Genomic DNA, 19,452 nt, shown 5'->3' with positions numbered 1-19,452 from the left:
AAAAATCAACTACATGTATAAAGATCATTTGTTCTATTTGGTCTTTTAACTTGCACTTTTACACACTACAATTGTACATATGTTGACCTGTTTCATTTCAAATGTTATTGAGTTCTGTATGTTGTATTTAAAATCAGAGACAGCAGTCAAAAGAGCTTCTCTCCCAGTATAAACCCCAAGATTACGCTTCACACGTGGATCTCTCTGCAGCCAGTGTTTAAACAGCTTCTGACAGCCGTCCTCCAGGAGTCACCATCCCAAAACAGGCCTGATAATACACCCACTTTAAATGTTTAGCTTTTGATAGAACAGAGCAGTGATTCCCAAACACTGGGTCGTGACCCTCAGGTGGGTCACAGGAGATTTTATTTGGGTCACCTAAAAAATAAAAGACTATGGAAGAAATTGCAAAATTTAAGTTTTATATCCACAGCATGTCTTTAATAAAGCATTTAAAATGTGCGTATTGTTTCACTGATGAGAGGAAAAAACGAGATCCTGTTAATGAGGCAGGCTAAAATGTTCTACACTTTAAAAAAAACAAAAAAGTTCCAAATTTCAAGGCAACTTATTTCCATAGATTTTTGAGTTTTGAGCCCTACTCAAACTCTTAAGTGTTGAAAAAAAAAAGTTTCACCAACTATTAATGTTTATTTGAGATAATTTACATTTCTTCTTTAGATAAACTTAAATCTTTGTTTTTTAGAAACCCCCAAAAAATTGTATTTCAAAAATAGCTGAAGTCATCGAGGTAAATTTTGAGTTTTGTCAACTTTTTTATCTGTTTGTTTTCTTAATGGGAGGAAATACAAACATTGAGACGGCCTGTTAACTCAGCCTAAATGCATTAAATGATGCATAAATGAACAATACATTTATAAAACTATTTAATGTGTATATGCATTCATCAAGATAATATATGGTGATGTGGAAATGGCAGTAGCAGCCAGGAACGTTCATGAAAGCACAAATTAACTCTCCGAAGATTCATAGATGAGGCCTGTTGTGAATCAGGTCATGATGGTTTGTCATGTTTAAAAAGTGGGTCCCCAGAATTAAAGTTTGTGAAACACCAGAATAGAATGATGTGTGCAGAGCTCCTCTGAGTTTGTTTTTGATCTAGTGTATGTCAATAATAGAGTTCGGCTGCTGGTTGAAAACTTCAGTGTTTTGTTAATGCTGATGTTTAATGGATTTATTATAAAAAATAATAAAAGAAATTAAAGGAGAGCTGGAATGCAGGTTAAATTTCATTGAAGGGCTGTGCAGCTGTCAAACATATCTTAGTTGCTTTACTAATTTTAGTGAAGGTATATTATTCATCTATATAGTTTTGATGTGAGTTTCAGAGATTTGGAGATGTCTCTTTACTCAAATCATGACCCGGTTACTCAAGATAATCCACACACCTCAATGTGAGCAGTTTCATGTAGGAACTACTTTCTTTGTGCAGTAGAATCTACCCGAACTACTGGTAAACAACAGCATGAACAAGTTTTTTGGCATCTTACCATCATTGCCTTCACAATATTGTGTAAATGATAAACGGCAGAAATGTTAAATGGAACAATATTAATTAAATATTTGTTATTGTAAGTTGAAAAATTGATTGAATTAACTGTTTTTGACTGTTTGTAAGATCAAGTTGCCAAAAGGCTGGTTAGTTTAAGCAGTCCCTCCAGGATTTTGCGGGCTATCTTTGGGATTGTTATGATCCTTTTAGGCATTTCTTGCAATTAAATTGCAGAAGCAAGTGAAAATTTTAAAGGAAAGTTCATTAAAAGTTTTAAGTAACCTCACCAAAAAGGCTCATGATTACAAAAACTTGAACAGTGTATGCTTTATCTGCAGATGCAGTGTACCTGGGGTGTATTCCACAAAAATCTTAGAGCTCAAACTCAGTTAAAACGATAAGCGCTAAATTGTAAAATAAAAATAGAAAAACTATAATGTAAAAAAATATAAATAGTGAATAATAAAACATCAGGGGACTGCTATTATTGGTAAAACTGGCAGGGAGCAAGGATGACTTGTTCGACCTGTGGAAAAGTTTAGGAGTTTAGACAAAATTGCGTTCATGGGGATTGGTTGAATTTGCATGAATTGTTGCGATCGCAACACCACAACTTCCTGGAGGGACTGATTAAAGGAAGAAATCGTCAAAATAACAGAAATCAGCTTTAAGTTGTTAAGTTAAAGAAAATTCATCATTTTCCTGAATTTAGAACCAACAGATGTGTTCATTTTTCTAGTTGCCCTCATAGTTTCAGACTGGCACAGACAGTTTATATGATAATTGTTCATATTACCAACAGAATTAGATGTTTGACTGAGAATGTTTCACCACTGCTTTTCTCTGTTCTCATGCTGCTTCTCTCAGCTGCTGAGTGAGGAAGTGGACAAAGTAAGTACCGTCACTGCTGGACAGTGTGTGTGTGTGTGTGTGTGTGTGTGTGTGTGTGTGTGTGTGTGTGTGGCTATCTGTTTATATCTGCCCGTAATGAAAAGCCTTAATGTGTTTGTACAGGCCTTTCATCACTTCCTTCTTGTCCTTTCAACTTGCAGGCAGAGCACGAGCTTCGCATTGCTCAGACAGAGTTCGACCGACAAGCCGAGGTCACCAGACTGCTCCTGGAAGGGATCAGCAGCACACATGTGAGTGTAGGCGACCATAATGTCATCGAGTGTCTCCTTCTGAGTCAGCAGAGTCTGCTAGAAAACTTTTAGTCAGTGTCCTGACTGTCCTTGAATCCTGTCCAGAGGAAATGAGCAACATGAATTCCTGTACAGTCTTCTCCCAAATGTTGCAGAATTACTGAAACAGTAAAAATAAATTAGTATTTATAGAAATAAAAAAAAAATGTATTTCATGCTGCTACCAGTGGATCTGGTTGCAGGGTTTCAAGTTCAACTTCAGTGATCTCTGATGCCCAAATTTGTACCGTTACTGTTGATTCTGCTGATCTTTGAAGGACTGGAGATACAAAGTGCTCAAAGTGGTGGAATCTATTGTAGCTTATTTAAGGTCCACCTATTTACTCTTCTTTTGCTGCATTTCCACCCAAGGTTCCTTGAACTTTTAGTCCCAAGAGCTACTTTCCAAGGAACAAAAAGGTTCCTTCAGCCAGGTGTTGTCTGTTTCCACCACGGTCTGAAGAACTGCAAGATTTAGGCAAATTAGTCTGGTGATGGAAAAACCGATGGCTGTTTTCATAAGTCATTTTTGTGCATGACTGTACAACAATGATTATCATCAGTCCATCTGTTGTATATTTTCTTTTCTAACTCCATGTTGACATGTCGAAGCAACAAAAGTCAAACTGTTTTTCAGATGCAGATTTTTTTTAAAAATGGTGCCAGAAATAAAATACTCAGCCAAGTGTTCAGCTCTGCAAGCCCCACCAAAGTACTTTTGGAAAGTAGTGCCCCCGAGTGGGGACCTTTTTGGGGGGATAAACAATGTCCCAGAAACCTATTTTTAGACCCTGGTCCCTGCAGTGGAAACACTGTGTTGCTGCATTCAGCCTTTTGTGTAACAGCAAGTTTGTCTCCTTGCTGTGACAAACAGCCGTCTCTTCCATTTCCTTCATTGTTCCTGTGTTGGGGTCATGTTGAAGATGATCACTGCAGTTTCTCGTGGCGTTGTTATGTGCATCGACTAAGAATACATTAGGAGGAACTATCTGCAGTAGAAAACGAAATTCAGTACCTTGGTACCCCAAGTGAGTTGAGTCGTACCATGCAGTGGAATCACACCTTTAGTATCAGTTCAGCTGATACTAAAGGCACATCATTGTGCGCTCTCTACTGAACATCAAGACTGATTTCAACTTAAATGGATGGAACAGTAACAAAGAAAGGGCAATTACTTAGTTTATCCTTCAATGCATATCATGGCTGACAGATGCTACATAATGTAACAAGTAGAAAAACGGCATAAAAGACATAGCAAAACGAAAATAACGTAACAGACAAAAAAGATATAACAAGACAAAAAACATCACAATGAGACAAAAAAGACAACAAAATGAATACAACGTAAAATACCTAACATAATAAAAGTTACATAAAAGATGTAACAAGACAAAAACAGCATAAAGGACGCAATGAGACAAAAATGTCATAACAAGACAAAATGAAAGTAAAAGATTAAAAAGACAATGTTACAAAATGAAAAAGTCAACAAGATGAAATCAACATAAAAGACATAACATGACAAAAATGAAGTAAAAGATGTAACAAGACAAAAACAATGAAAAAAGATGTAACAAGATGAAAACAACATAAAAGACAGTAGTGTAACAAAAACTTCATAACAAGACAAAAACAAGGTAAAAGTTGAAATCACTGTAATAACAAGACATAACAAAACAAGAAATATGTTATGAAACTAAAAATACAGCAAGATAAAATCGACATAAAAGACATAACATGACAAAAATGATGTAAAAGATGTAACAAGATGAAAACAACGTAAGAGATGAAAATGACGAAACAAGATGAAAAACGATGTAGCAAGATGAAAAAACAAGACAGAAACATAAAAGACATAATATGACAGAAATGACATACAAGATAAAACGATGTGAGCGATTGAACAACATAAAAGACATAAGATGAAAACAATACAACAACACAAAAACAATGTAACAACTCAAAAAAGACACAACAAGATGAGCACAACCTCAGTCAGCTTTGCACAGAAACAGTCAGTAGAAATGTCCTTCAGAGGACGACTTCTTACTTCTATATTCTGAGTACATTTCAGAGCCTGAACTTTTTTTTGAAGTTTTTTACACAAATATCTGTACTTCTACTTGAGTAAAGAATGTGTGGACTTTTGCCAACTCTGCACACTTCAGAAATCAAAAATGCTGTTCATTTGTGAAGATTATTTTGGCACATATCCTTCAGAGTTGTGCTGGATAAAAGGAAGTTTTTCCTCGCCACGGTCGCCTCAGTGCTTGCTCTTGTTTGAGGGACCTGCTTTATTTGAAAAGTGCCCTGAGATAACGTTGTAATCATTTTGCACTGTACAAATGAACTGAATTTGGATACACTGTCAGTGTGTGATGTATTGTACACCACATGATGAAGTCCAAGAAGAGCAATTTTAGTATCATTCATGTTGAGCCTTTGACTGAGCTGAAATCAGTGTATTCTGATAATAATGAAACAAGCTGTCATTGTGCACTGCTGGGGTTTCCACTTAATACTGATTTCATCTTTTCTTTTCTCCCCTCAGCTCAACCACCTGCGCTGTTTGCATGATTTTGCAGAGGCTCAGGCCACTTACTACGCCCAGTGTCATCACTACATGCAGGACCTTCAGAGGGAGCTCAACAGGTGAGGATGCACTGCTGCTGGTCGCTTTGTCTCTAAAGGCCAAAACGCACTAAAGGCATCTGACACTTGCGTTTTGAAGTACACCCATTGTTCTAAATGGCAGAACACACACTGAAAGCATCTTGACGCGCGTCAAACTGCCTTGACGCTCACACTCCAAACTTGTTTCGATTTTGGAGCATCAAATGGGGACCAGGGTTTTTTGCTGCAGCCACAGTACATGTTTGCGGAGAGCTAAATAGGATTTTAAAAAAGGCATGGATGTGAAGAGCGGGCCATGATGGAGCTGCAGCTCCAAATGAAACCAGTAAAAAAAAAAAACACAGATTAAAGCAATAGTTCACCCAAAAATGAAATTTCACTCAGTATCTCCTCACCCCTGTGTTGATGTGAGGATGGGTGAAGATCTCCAGTTCACAAAAAACACTCCTGGAGCTTCAGTGGAAAACAGTGTTGCAGCCAAATCCAGTCCAATTGAAGTGAATGGTGACCAGTTTTAAAATGTAAAAAAAACCACAAAACCCCCACAAAATGTCTCTATACTGCTCGTGTGGTGTAAACCAAGTGTCTGTAAACTGCGACATTAAAATTTGACCCAAAAAGACACCATTTCCACCATGTTTTTAGACTAAATATCAGCTGTAACCTCTCAGACCTGATCCTTGTGCAAACACCTGAAGCAGGTACACAGGCTCTGGCCCAAGCGGCACAACACGAGATATACGAGATCTTGCGATACTTTCACATCTGTACGTGGAAGTGACTCAGGCAGCAGAGAGAGATCTGCTCAGAAATGGTGACTTGTTACATGCAGAGTTGACTTTGCAAACTTTCAACAAAGAAGAAAATGTCCGAGGACTTCGACATAGAAGAGGAGCACCACGTCTTTGCAGCTGCGCCACTCGGGCAAGAACCTGTGTACTTTTCTGCAACACTGTTTTCCTGTGAAACTCCAGAAGTGTTTTGCGGACTGATGTGTGTCAGTTGAAGCCTTTAGTGCGTTTTGGCTTTAACAGCTAACAGGTGGATTAGATCAGGATTAGATCTGTAGCTCCAACACTCGTGCCAGAGGGTAATGGGACTTCATGAAGCAGTCAAAGAAGTTTCAAAATGTTTTTGAATAACTTCATCTGTCACGTTGTGATTAGCTCAGAGGCAATCGCAGCGTGAGACCAGTTAAGAGTTGGTTTTGGCACACACTTGCTCCAGCTAACGTAGCCTGAAGTGCGTAATCTGCTTACGCCACTTACTGACAGCAAAGATTGTATTCTAAGATAAGCCACATGCTTCTTTGTTGTGTCACGTGGACCCTGAAACTGCTGACATAAAATAAAAAGGGCCCCATTTTGCAAAAACAGCAAAATCTTCAATCCAAGATGATCACAACAGCCAATTTACTGCATCCAACCACAGAACAGATGAGACATCCTCACAAATCATCATAGTTTGGCTGCCCCTTGTGACACGTTTTTGCATCACTTGCATCACATTGAGCAATTTATAAGCACAGTGAGCTTATTGAGACCTTTTTCTTCTTCCTTCGACAATTTCCAGTTGCTCAAGGACGTCATCGGTTTATTGAAAGTGACCGCATATGCGTGAGCAGTTTTATGTTTTTTTTTTTATCGGAAAGCAAGTGTTACATCCCTCATGATTTTCCAAGGGAGCTCCTGTTTCTCATCACCCCCTCTATATTTCCTCCCAGGATCACAGTTCTCCTGTATCTCTCCCAACTCATGACAGACTGAGATAATGAAAAGAGGAAAAAAGGTGCCAAGACTGTTTCTGACGCCACATGTAGAAGGCCTGTACGACTCTAAATGTCTACGATACAGCAACACCAGACCAGACTTTCTCTGAAGACTTCCTTTTTCTTAAGGGAAGTTTTAAAAGAAATAGACACGCACTTTTAATGCCTTATGAACTAATGTGTATTCTTTCTTAGAAATGTTACATTTAACAACATAAAAGATGTTACAGCGTACTTATTATTTCACTTCATTTTCATTTTTTAAAAATCACCAGAATGCCGGAAACAAAATCTCTAAAACTCAAATCTTGCAGACCTTGGTAGCAGCCATTTATCTGTGAAATTAATAAAAATGACATGTCTTTACCGCAACAGTTTGAGGTGTTGCAGTAAAGACTTTATGTTTCTGTCAAGATGATCACAAATGGTAACTTCAGTATTTCTCAACCTGGAGTGTCTAAGTGACGAATGAGAACAGCAAATCTGAAAATTGTTCTAATATTGATTGAGACCGAATGTAATCCAGCTAATGCAAACAGAAGCTTGTTGTTAAATGTTAACATTGTGTACTTACCAACACAAGATTGCATTACTGCTTTTTTAAGTTTTATTTGCAATTTTTACGTGATTTTAACACTACAGTAGAGATGATTTACAGGTTAGAATTTAATATCTGTCATAAAAAGCAACATATATCCTGTAGTGTTTATGAACAGAATTGACATCCAAGGTTACTGTCTAAATTTTCCATTCAGTAATTTCCAGTATTTACTATTAGCACAAAGTTTGATGAAAATACATTTAAATATCTTAAAAATTTATAGAAATAATAAAAAAATATTAATATTAATTTCTGGCTGCAACATTATGTTGCCATAAGGACAAATGTATAAGAACAAACATAGAAAACCATGAAGAAATGAACATGTTACAGATTAAAATCTCAAATAGGGAGGACTTCTTTATTTTTGAGGTCCGTGTCAGTGTTGGCATGTATGATCAATACACACATCTGATGTTTCTCCAACTACAGGCATTTTTGACTCTTCAAAATAGTTGTTAAGATTTTAATCTGTAACATTTATTTTTTCATGGTTTTCCCTGTTTGTTCCTGTACATTTGTCCTTACCACAAAGTAGTGTTGGGGTAATGACAAGTGTTATTTAATATACAGTATGTAAAACATGAATGTTTCATATTTGTTGATTTTGGAGCCCCCTGTGGACAAAAGCTGTAGTGTTTTTTCCGTAACAACGACAAATAATAGCATAAAAATTAAATAGAAATCTTCTCTTGCTTCTTTTTAATTGGCTATCGTACTGCTCACTGTAACTTTGCCTGTGAAAATGTAGGCACAGAGACATGAGACTGTTTCATAACCATTAAAAACTCCTTGTTGTAGCTTTAAAACAGATCAATAAACCGTGCAGTGTAAATACTTTCTATAGGTTAAAAAATGGAGAGCTGTAACAGCTTTCTCTAGCCCAGTGTTTCTCAATTCCGGTCCTCAGGCCTCCCTGTCCTGCATGTTTTAGATGTTTCTCTGCTCCAACACACCTGATTAAAATGATCAGGTTGTTATCAGGTTTCTGCAGAGGCTTGATGATCACCTGAATCAGGTGTGTTGGAGCAGGGAAACATCTAAAACATGCAGGACAGGGGGGCCTGAGGACCGGAATTGAGAAACACTGCTCTAGCCAGACTGATGTTTGATGAGAAATGAGGTTCACACCTTTTTGAGAACATCCAGACAACCACAGATTGTTTCTGAAGACAGGAAGGGAACTGGAAAGAAAGATAACAAGACCAGCAAGCAGGTTTTAACGTGGTCCAAGCAGGATGCAAAAAAGACTTCTGAAAAGCAGAGGACCAGGTGCTGATGACTTGAAAGATTAAAATCATGAATAATTTTGGCTCTATGCCAAACAGCTGTTTGGTAAACCTCAATGTTGCAACATTTCCTTGAGGTCAGTGAGGGTAATTATACAGGCCTGAGTAATGGAAAGAATTCGCAATCTACATGCTAACACCACAGTGTCCACTTGGGAATTTGAACCTGTGACTTTATGATTAAAGGACACTGTCTTCAGACCAATAGATCATCAGGATAAGACAGCTGTCTCCAACATCAGCTGACAGTAAACACTAAGTAGTTCTTAGTTCTGCATACAATTAATAAAGTTCTGAGTTGAAGTTAATGAGAATGAATAATTGAATGATGTTAAAATAATCTGCTGGTAATGAGTGAAAATTAACTGTTAGAGGAACAATTCTGAAAAAAAATCATACATGAACCTGTTTTTCTTCAGTGTGTGGTTACATTTTTTTGAAATGTGTTCAAAAATGAGATATCACTGGACCTACAGCTTGAGCTAATCTCAAATTCTACTGGACCGATCAGCCTCATTTATTTTGTGCACATTCATGACCTGTGTCATTCAGACTTGTTGAAAATCCTTGCATCAGACAGTTGTGTTGGCATTGCAGTAGGTGCTTCACCATCCGTTGCCTGGCAGGGATCTTTGTTCTACTGAGCAACCTCTTTTAGTTTCAGTATTTGTTTTAGTAACATGGTGTCAGAACCGTATCACTGCGAGTAAGTGGTTATTTTATTATTATTGTAGACTCTTGGGGGGGTACAGGGGACACTGGTCCCTGATGGGCACAACTTCATGGTCTGAGCAAGCTAGCTGCTCTGTGGTAGGCATAGTTACGCAATGCTGCAAATGAATTCCTGCAGTTTGACCGTTTCTTTTTCACGCATTGCCCAGAAGCAACTCGGAGGTCACATCTCAGCCAGATGTGACCCACAAGCCACCAACTTAATAAGGCTGCAATGAAATAACAATTAAATCTGAATAAAAGCAAGAACGATACAAAATTAAAGCTGCAAGCAGTGGTGACAGAACCTTGCACCATGTGTGTGTCAGGAGGGTGGCAGCACATGGCTCTGAATGTTCGATTTAATATTGGCGCTCATCGACTCTCATCAAACGTGAAGTTTGAAAAAGATGCAACGATCTGCATTTGAGATACAACAATTGCCTTTTTCATGGCAAAACTTTGAAATTCAGTGCCACAACACAGACACGCCACTTAATGAAAACTCGCAAGCTTCACAATCAGCATCAGAAATACTTAATTCATCAAGGCCTGAAGGCTTTTCTGACCAGCAGGGGCGGATTTAGAGGGGTGGCATGGGGTGGCAGTTGCCATCCCTAAAAGATGTGGTGTTACCCCAGCTGCCACCCCAGTTTTGGACTGTTCTTGTTCAGAATATATATATGTATGAAAAGTTGTGGCTGGATGGAAATTTATCAAGACTGAAACTCTAAATTCTGAGTGCAAGTGAATGCAGCAGGAGATGACACTCTAACACATATTATTTAATGATCTATTCTGGCCACATTTTAGGCCAGGTCATGGGCTTATGTTCAATGAAAAACAGACATATGTGGAAAAATCTTTCAAGATATGAAAATAAAACAATTTATTGCTTTTTTATTGCCACCTTTAGATATTCATATTCAATGGCTTGCTCAAGTGTCACAATAATATTTTCATTTGGGGGCTTTTCTAAGCAAATATTGATATATGTTATTGTTTGTGTTTGAATACTCTTTTTTTTTTTTTTTTTTTTTACTATTTTCCACCTCTCAAAGTCTCCATGCCACCCTATGAATCTCTCCCTAGATCCTCCCCAGCTGACCAGCTTTGATCCAGCTTTGACCAGATTGATCTGGTCAACGGACGAGGAAGAGTACATCAAAGGAGAGAATTCAGTTTAATTGAATCCAAATCTGTCATTTCCTGTTGCCAATAGGTGGCGCTATTACTGTGACTAAATATTGGCATATAATGTAGCTCTCTTAAGGCCAGGACTTTCTTCAAACGTGATGTTTGGGGCAGATTGGAAAATGTTTATTTGAGTTACAACAACTTGGTGAAACATGGAAATTCAACGGACATGCTGTTCAATGAAATTAAAAAAAAGAAAAGGTTCACATTTATCATCATAAAGGCCTTAAGATTAGACTGGCCAAATTTGAAGCTGAAAAACAAAAGGGGCTAAAATTGCAGTTAATTAAGAATGGCCAACTTCCTGTCAGGTGACCGGTATGACTCCAAGAGGCTTTTTTGTACGTCTGGGACGTGATACATGTGCCTACTGATTTACGCTCATCTAGGTGAAATGCAAAGCAAGGGCTGCTGGGTTATAACTACTTCCTGTTTCATGGTGAAACATGGATAGTCAACACTGCGGACACGCTGTTCAACAAACCCAAAAAAGCTTTGCACTTTAGCATCACAGAGGTCTTGAGATTACACAGACCCGATATGTAAAGTTGATTGGAACGATTATCTAGAAGGAGTAATGTAAATGAAAAAAAAGTTGTAGGCCTTAAATATAACAATATATACATAAGGTACGAGAACAAATTCAAATCTGTGTTCACTTGGACAGGATCAAACTGTCTACAGAAACAACTACAGCCAAATCTTGACACAAAATTGCTTTGATGTTTTGCCATCTTTTTTATTATGCAACCCCCCCCCCCCCCAAAATCACACCACTGTGAATCAGTGGTGTCTCATGGGTTTGACTTTGAAGTGTTATTTATGCTTTAAGTCTAATTTTCTGGCGGTTACATTTCCTGACACCAGCTACTATAATTCCCCCACCCCCAAATTGGATCTGGCACCACTGATGTCTCCAGGAAAATGATAAAAGCCTCAAATGAACAAGCCAGAAAAATCCACTCACATCCTTCATCCTTTGTCTAATCTTCATACAGATGTGCTAATGCCGTCGGTGCCCCCCTCTCCTCTGCTGCTGTCTGCCCCAACCCTGTCTCCTCTGCTTTCCTGTCTGGACCATCCTCTCCTGGGGCCACAGTCTCCTCCTCTTCCAGCCAAAGACCCAGCACGCTGGCTATGGAGCAGACACAGCTGCCTGTCACAGGTACCAGAAAGGCCAAGGTCCTGTATGACTACGATGCCCACGATGCCAGCGAGCTCTCCCTGTTGGCTGATGAGGTATGGTAGGATGTTGTGAGTCACATCATGAGGTCTCTGACACTCAAGGAACAACTGACCTTTCTGCACTTAAAAGGTTCTTAGCTGTGCTACTGATACATACTGGAAATAAAATCAAAAAAACTTTCATTTTCATGTATCAGTCAACACATCCATACATCCATCTGTACATGCATACATACACATGCACAGAGCCATCTGTGAAATTGTCCCTAGAAATTGCTTGGAAAAGGGCAGGCACTTTCAAAACACACTTGGCAGGTGATTGGATGAACCATCTGTCCATCAAATTTACCACGGGCTAACTTCAACCAATCAGATCAAACTCTTGCTGAAGCCAGTTAGGAGAAGAGCAAAAACATCTTTTCCATGGAGAAAAGCCTTCAGTGTTGTTCTTTGCTCTTCTTTCAATGAAGAAATACTCTCCAGTTTTGATATAACTGATGCTATCTCACTATGCTAACATCTTCTACCTGCCAGTAGTCTCTCTTGGGATACATATTGGCTGCACCATTTTTGGTGCAGACCAGCCACCTTCAAGATGTAGAGGAAAAGGCACCGAGCTATAGACATAGGCCATGATGCACATTTTAGATGACAAACTATTTTTTGGTGCATATTTTTTACAGTTGGAGGAAGTAAGAATCAGTTTACACTGTAAAAAAAAAAAAAAAAAAAAAGGAGTTTAGACAATGCAACATTTCAAAGCAATGTACTGCAATAGTTTTTTGAGCTTTGAGCCCAACTTAAACTCTTGAGCTTTGAAACAAACTTTAAAAAGTTTTGCCAATCTATAATCTTAAGTTGAGATAAGTTACTTTTCTTCTTTAGACAAACTTGAATTGAAGACAAAAAAGCCAGCTAAAGAGCTGCGTGTTGCTCCGGAGCCGCAGGTTGCAGACCCCTGGTCTAGAATAAAATGACCCAGTTTTGATGATCCATCCAATTTTACCAGCTAGTCTGGAGCCAAATCCAAAACAAAAAGTCTAAATGGAAAATAAAGAATTTAACAGACTGATTTTCTTTTTTCCTTTTTGTCCAAAAATGGCTCTTTTGATAATAAAGCTTGCAGACCCCTGTCTTAGCCAGTAACATGTTGTTTTAGATGGAACTTGTATGAATTAATTGGATTATGCTATAGATTTCAGAAAGTGACTGGTGGTACAGTATGTCAGAAGTGATTTCATTCAACTGCATTCTTTCATACATTAGAACAATATGTTTAAAGCTATAATATGTAACATTTGTGCTTTAAAGTATCCAAAAATGCTACACATTCATTATATATTTTGTGTACTTTGAGTTGTGTATTTATATTATCCTAAATGTTTCCAACAATGGTCAAGCTCAGATAAATCTGTTCAAAGTAACAGTGCATTTCCTACCTAATAACCAACATAAAACACTTGGGGCTGCAATGATTAATCTATTATAATCGATTATTAAATTAATCTGCATCTCTTTTAATAAATGGCTAATCATTTTGAGTCATTTTTTTAAGAAAAATGTCCAAATGTGAATATTTTCTGGTTTCTTTACTCCTCTCTGACAGTAAACTGAATATCTTGTGGAGAAAACAAGACATTTGAGTACGTCATCTTGAGCTTTGATCAAGATTTTTCATCATTTTCTGACATTTCATGGACCAAACAACTAGTTGATTAATGGAGAAAATAATCTATGCATTAATAGGTGATGAAAAGAACAGAACACTTTATTAGGCTAAACAGTTTTCATATACTTTATATTCAGGTAATTCAAAAGCAACAGAAGGTAATCAAGTTACATAAGTTTATTACTGTGATACTTGGAGTATGTCACTATCTGCTTTTTTTTAAACAGGTAATTAGTAACTGTATCAGAACACATTTTTAAAGTAACCCTCCCAACACTGATCGTTCCACAGCAGCCACACTGAGCAGGCTGCCTGCAGATGTGTCTCCACATCTTTTTTTTGCCTTGTGAGTGCAGAAAGCAGCTGATACCAATTATCTCCAAACCTCAGACGATCATTAAATCTACCAACCGACTCTGCCTCAGTGGCTTTAAAAGCTGTAATTTGAATTCATGTATGTTTGCACCACATAAAGATGAGGAAGCAGTCAAAGTCAAGTTCAGTTCCACTCCATTTTTCACACTGCTTTTTGGCCTGATCAGAGCTTACAGAGAAATGCCTAATCACAGGAAGTGGAGGGAGATAAGTAAGGAGGGGAAGAATGATGTGGACAAAAGTATGCATTTCAGAAAATTCCAGCACACACGCTGTGATTTTTCAGTCTGTGGCTGAAGAGCAGAAGGAGGGAGATGATGCAAATGTCACCACACAATGTGCAATGTGTTGCTATTGCTGTTTGTTTATTTTTTCCTTTGTTTTTTTTTTTTAAATGTTTCCATCTGGTTAAACTTTTTTGGCAAATTTGTCTTAAAATTTCCCCCTTTGATGTTTTGTTTCTACAGCTCATTACCGTATACACGGTACCGGGAATGGACCCTGACTGGTTGATTGGAGAACGGGGGAACGACAAGGGCAAAGTCCCGGTCACCTACCTTGAACTGCTGAGCTAATGGAACAAACAAGCGGACGCACACACAACACACACAACACACACACACACTTGCAAAAAGCTGTATCTACTGTCACATGTGTGCATTTAGTACACTTAGCGTGTTCTGATCCGTGGCTGTCTTTAACGCTTATGCAAACCCTTTGGAAAATTTTGATGAACGCAGGTCACTAATAGGAGGAAGTTGCAGCACACATTCATGTTGAGCAACAGTTTCGTCTGATGTGGCCACATGGGTCACCACAATCTTCTTCTTCATTCCAGTAGTGTGTACCCAGAGTGTGATGAGGCCACAGATAAAGTTACATTCCCTCACTTTGTTAACAGGTGTTTTTACCACAAAGTTTTCATGAGGCATTCAAAGACCAAGACCTCATGTAAGCCATTAAAACATAAGTTTATTACAACTTGGTCCAAAGCAAGCATTCATGAGGCATTCAAAGACCTTGTGTGATCCATTTAAGGATAACTCCAATTTATTACGACTTGGGTCCAAAATAACTGCTGAGATCTGCTGCTCACAACAAAGCTGTCAGACACAGGGGCTTTAGAGGGGGCAATTACAAGAAATTGCAGTTCCTGAGGTGGACTCCCTGGGATTTCTGCAAATAGTCAGACAAATAGGCAATTGTACATTTTTACTTTCAAGAGAGCTGTAGTTGCCAGCAAATACCATGCAATCAGTCAGTTTGTTTAGACAGGGATGAAACTACATTGTTACATTTAAACAATGTCCCAGTGAATCACAGCCGGCCTTTAAACTGTGGTGGATGTTTGCAGCAGACAGTTTAGGGAATAATTTGACAGTATTCTTTCATTTTCGCTTCCAAAAAAGTCAGATTACAACCTGTCTGATTGTGTGTCTGCTCATATTTCCTGACCTGTTGGACACTTTGGAACTTGTAACAGACATTAGTTGGTAATAAGGCCCTTATTAGATGTTTATTAATTAATAATTGTTAATAATAACCTAATAAACGTTATGTTGTAATGTTAGCAAAAACCTTATGATCATCTTACAATTCTTTATGATAATATTACAAACACATTCATTGGGTTTAGCCTATTATGTATTTGTTAAACCTTTACTAAGCTGTTGTTGTTGCTTTATTATTATTTCTACATACTTTATTATTCATTTATTAGGAGTTAACTATGCACTTATCACTTATCAACAGTTAAGTACTCATTTAGGAGGTATCAGACTCAATGCTTACTTAGGTTAATTAATCCTTTATTACTTATTAACAGTTAATAATGCATTTTGGTGGTACCAGATCTAAAGTGTGAACAGTACTTAGTAAGATTAATAAAATCCTTTATTATGCACTTATTAATGGTTAACTATGCATTTTTGGGGTACCAGAGCTGAAGTATGAACAGTGCTTATAAAGGTTAATTAATCCTTTATTACACACCTATTAACAGTTAACGATTCCTGTTTTGGGGGGTACTGGATCTAAAGTGTGAACCATGCTTTCTACGGTTAATTAATCCTTTATTAAGCATTTGTTAACAGTGAACAGGCTTTTTGCCTTTATTGGACAGTGATAGCTGGAGAGAGAACAGAAGAATGCGGGGAGTAAGAGAGGATGTACTTTGCTGGAATTTAGCCCAGGATGCTGCAATAATCACAATAATGACTCCATACATGAAGCATGGACTCTACCAGGGGAGATCCTGAGGGACTTGACATTTAAAGTCCAACTCAACTCATCTGAACTCAACTTCATTTATAAAACATTTGTCATACAAACATTCAGGCCAAAATAGGGCTGGGTGGTTTGCCCAGTAGTAGGCTATTTATAACCATATAATATCCATACAATGGCAGGTCTTAAGAGTGTATTAACTGTTTCTTATAATGTTGATTATGCTATTATTAACACTTTCATAGTCTTAGTCATATTAATGTTAATAAGCATATTATAAGGGCCTTATTACTGTTAACTAATGCTTATTACAAGAACCTCAATATAAAGTGTTACCCTTGTTTGTAGTGGTGCCAGGTTTACAGATCTCTCATGAGCACAGTTACTGTTAAACCACCAAAAAAGGGCCCTACATGTAATAAACCAGAGTTATCCTTTGTAGGATCATGTTGTACTTTGTGCCTTTGCTCCCTTGTCCACTGTCAGCTCCACAATCTCCAACTGTGACAGCACAAAAAAATTATTTTCTGTTTCATCATTTGTACTTTTACTGCAGAGGTCACTGCAGTGTTGGTTTAGATTTTCAAATGCAGAAATTGATTAGTCACTTCACCAACTGACCAGTGTAATGACAGCTGCTGGAAATAACTACAGTAAACAGTGTGTGTGTGTGTGTGTGTGTGTGTGTCCATAGAAACCATCTAATCATCACTTTGCTTAGAAATTATGTTTTATTCAGGACCTAGTTCCCTGTCTGTGGGAGACCACTTCTGCAAATGTGATTTATAAAATAAGATTCATTCCGTTATTATGATGGCAAAACTTCTCCAGAAATTATGACATAGTATCTCAAATCTCATTTTGAGAAGGTTTCTCAGTTTTTTAGATATTATCTAATTATTTTTGAGATACTAAGTCATTATTTTTAGATACTGTATCATTATTTTAATATCCTTTGGTCGGTGATTTCCAAAATATTGGACATGAAGGCCCTGCCGGCGGGCCTTGAGAGGTCTTAACAAATAAATAGATAAAACATTTTTAAATTGTCATTAAAGGTCTGCGTTGGCCACAAATGATTTTCGGATTTCAAACTGGGATATGGCATTCTTAAGTTTGGGAATGCTTGTCCAAACTCATTATTTTGAGATACTAAACAATTATTTTGAGAAAGTTAATCATTAATATGACTTACAAGATCTTGTTTTCATTTCATTGGCAGAAGTGGGCTTTCATATGTCAAATTTGTCTCTTCAAGCCACAGTGAGTTTCACAGATGGAGGACATTTGACACAACTTGTGCTTATAGTCTGGTTTACAGATTAAATGTGAATTTATGATGCGTGTGGAGAAACGTGACTGAAATGTAAAACCTAGGGAAGCCTGAAGAACAGTTAGAGCAACACTAAAAATAGATCCCCCCCAAAATATAAATATAGAAAATTATAATCGACTTTCTCTTTATGTAAAAATATGCAATTCAGACACTTTGTGTAACTTCCTTGCAATAAATATGGGAAGTTTGAAATGATTTAAAACTGAGAGTAGAGCTGAGAGTAGTAGTTTATGGTAACTTTGTCGAATCACTTAATTTTTCCATCCAACAGCAACGTCACAATTTTACTGTGGGAAAGTTATGCTGATTTATATCATGTTTGCTTATTACAATGAACTTTGACTCTGTGACTATGTAATGTACTTACTGTTAAGTACTCAGCTCCCACACTTCATTTGAATGGCAGCCTGCAGAGAAACTCCTAACTCACAAATCAGTGGAGTTTCCACAATGGTAAAACTGCTTGATATGTGTGTGAACCATTCCTACGAGAACCTGGAAATTGGAAACTGAGTGACACAGTTTGCTGTGTTGCAGATGGGCTGATGTTGTTCAGTAGAACAGCTCACATTCAAAGAAATGACTCATTAGCTGAGAAAGTCAAGCCGTGCACAACTTCTGATGTTTGCTTGTGTGTGACTAACGCCAGATGATGTAAAGTTTTGTTTGGATGGTTTATCTCATCAGTGACAGTGCAACAACAAGTGTGAGTCATATCTGTGTGTAATGTCGTAAGCCTTTCAAAGGGAATCCCCATGTGTGATTTCACTTCCCAACATGCTAGAGTAAGCAGTAATGTCATGTATCTGAGATTGTTCCCAGAGGATGATACTAAATGTTTTGTGACCCCCGACCTTCTCTCTAGAGCTACATTCAGGGCAAAATATCCTTTGACACATAAGAAAAAATTTAATCTAATAGAAATAAAATTCATGCTTTCCTCCAATGCCACCCTCAGGACTAAATTTATAGTTTTAGCTTTATTGCTGATAAAACACATTTTTTGCTGTATTTGTATTTTGAGTGTAATTACAAATGTAGCCTCTAGGGGCTGCTTATAACTTAGTGGATGTTTGAGCATTAAAGTCTTTCTTGACCTTGGTTTCATCTTCTGATGGAGTTTTAAACATGGATTACATAGATCATGAGCTCCAGAAAAAACTTGTAAGTGGGTCATGAGTGAAGATTATTTGTCAGACTATTGAATATTCTCTTTCATTTCTAAACGGTGTACCTTTCAGTGACTGAAAAACACATTTGTAGCATGCTAATTATAGAAACTAGTGTGCTCTTACTGGATAAAACGCCTGTGTGTGTGGGTGGGGGCTTGTTTAACTATATTTGTAGGATCCAAAAATCAAGAGCCCACTATACTTGTTGGATCTGACTGACCATTCTTGTGGGGTCCCGCCAGGTCTGTGGGGTCCAACCAGCTTTATGGGGACCAAAATGTTGGACCCTACAAGTTGAAAGGTCTGCCTGAGGATTAAAGACTTGGCTTAAGGTTTAGAGTTAGAAATAGGTTAGGGTAAGGAGTAAGGATCGTTGGCACTTGACCACCTTTGTGGGGTCCAGCCAGGTATGTGAGGACCAAACTGTTGGCCCCCACAAGTTTAAAGTGTTGTCTCAGGATTAAAATTTAGCTAAAGGGTTAGGATTGAAATTAGGTTTGGGTTAGGGTTTGTGATGGGCAGGGGCAGGGTAAGGGGCTATGGAAAACATTATCACAACACAAACACACAAATCTCTGTGTGTGGGCTTGTTAAA

General features: G+C 37.8%; 1 protein-coding gene across 5 annotated transcripts in view; it reads left to right on the top strand.

Annotated features, from left to right (window-relative positions):
- sh3glb2b (SH3-domain GRB2-like endophilin B2b) overlaps window positions 1-15,671 on the top strand; it is a 42,054-nt gene extending 26,383 nt beyond the window's left edge. For 3 of the 5 annotated variants that reach the window (XM_084745703.1, XM_084745701.1, XM_084745700.1), the window contains 5 exons: window positions 2,381-2,404; window positions 2,566-2,655; window positions 5,246-5,346; window positions 11,893-12,133; window positions 14,591-15,671. In XM_084745703.1, the coding sequence (XP_084601829.1) occupies window positions 2,381-2,404; window positions 2,566-2,655; window positions 5,246-5,346; window positions 11,893-12,133; window positions 14,591-14,698 (564 nt within the window). In that variant the 3' untranslated portion in view covers window positions 14,699-15,671. The remainder of the gene's footprint in view (window positions 1-2,380; window positions 2,405-2,565; window positions 2,656-5,245; window positions 5,347-11,892; window positions 12,134-14,590) is intronic. The other 2 variants (XM_084745704.1, XM_084745702.1) reach the window with 1 other exon arrangement.
- The last annotated feature ends 3,781 nt before the right edge of the window (window positions 15,672-19,452 follow it).

Source organism: Lutjanus erythropterus, chromosome 20 (genome assembly GCF_056507025.1).
Source record: "Lutjanus erythropterus isolate fLutEry1 chromosome 20, fLutEry1.hap2, whole genome shotgun sequence".
Taxonomy (NCBI): Eukaryota; Metazoa; Chordata; class Actinopteri; order Lutjaniformes; family Lutjanidae; genus Lutjanus; species Lutjanus erythropterus.
The sequence above is the reverse complement of the archived record's forward strand: the minus strand, read 5'-3'. Positions and strand labels throughout refer to the sequence as shown.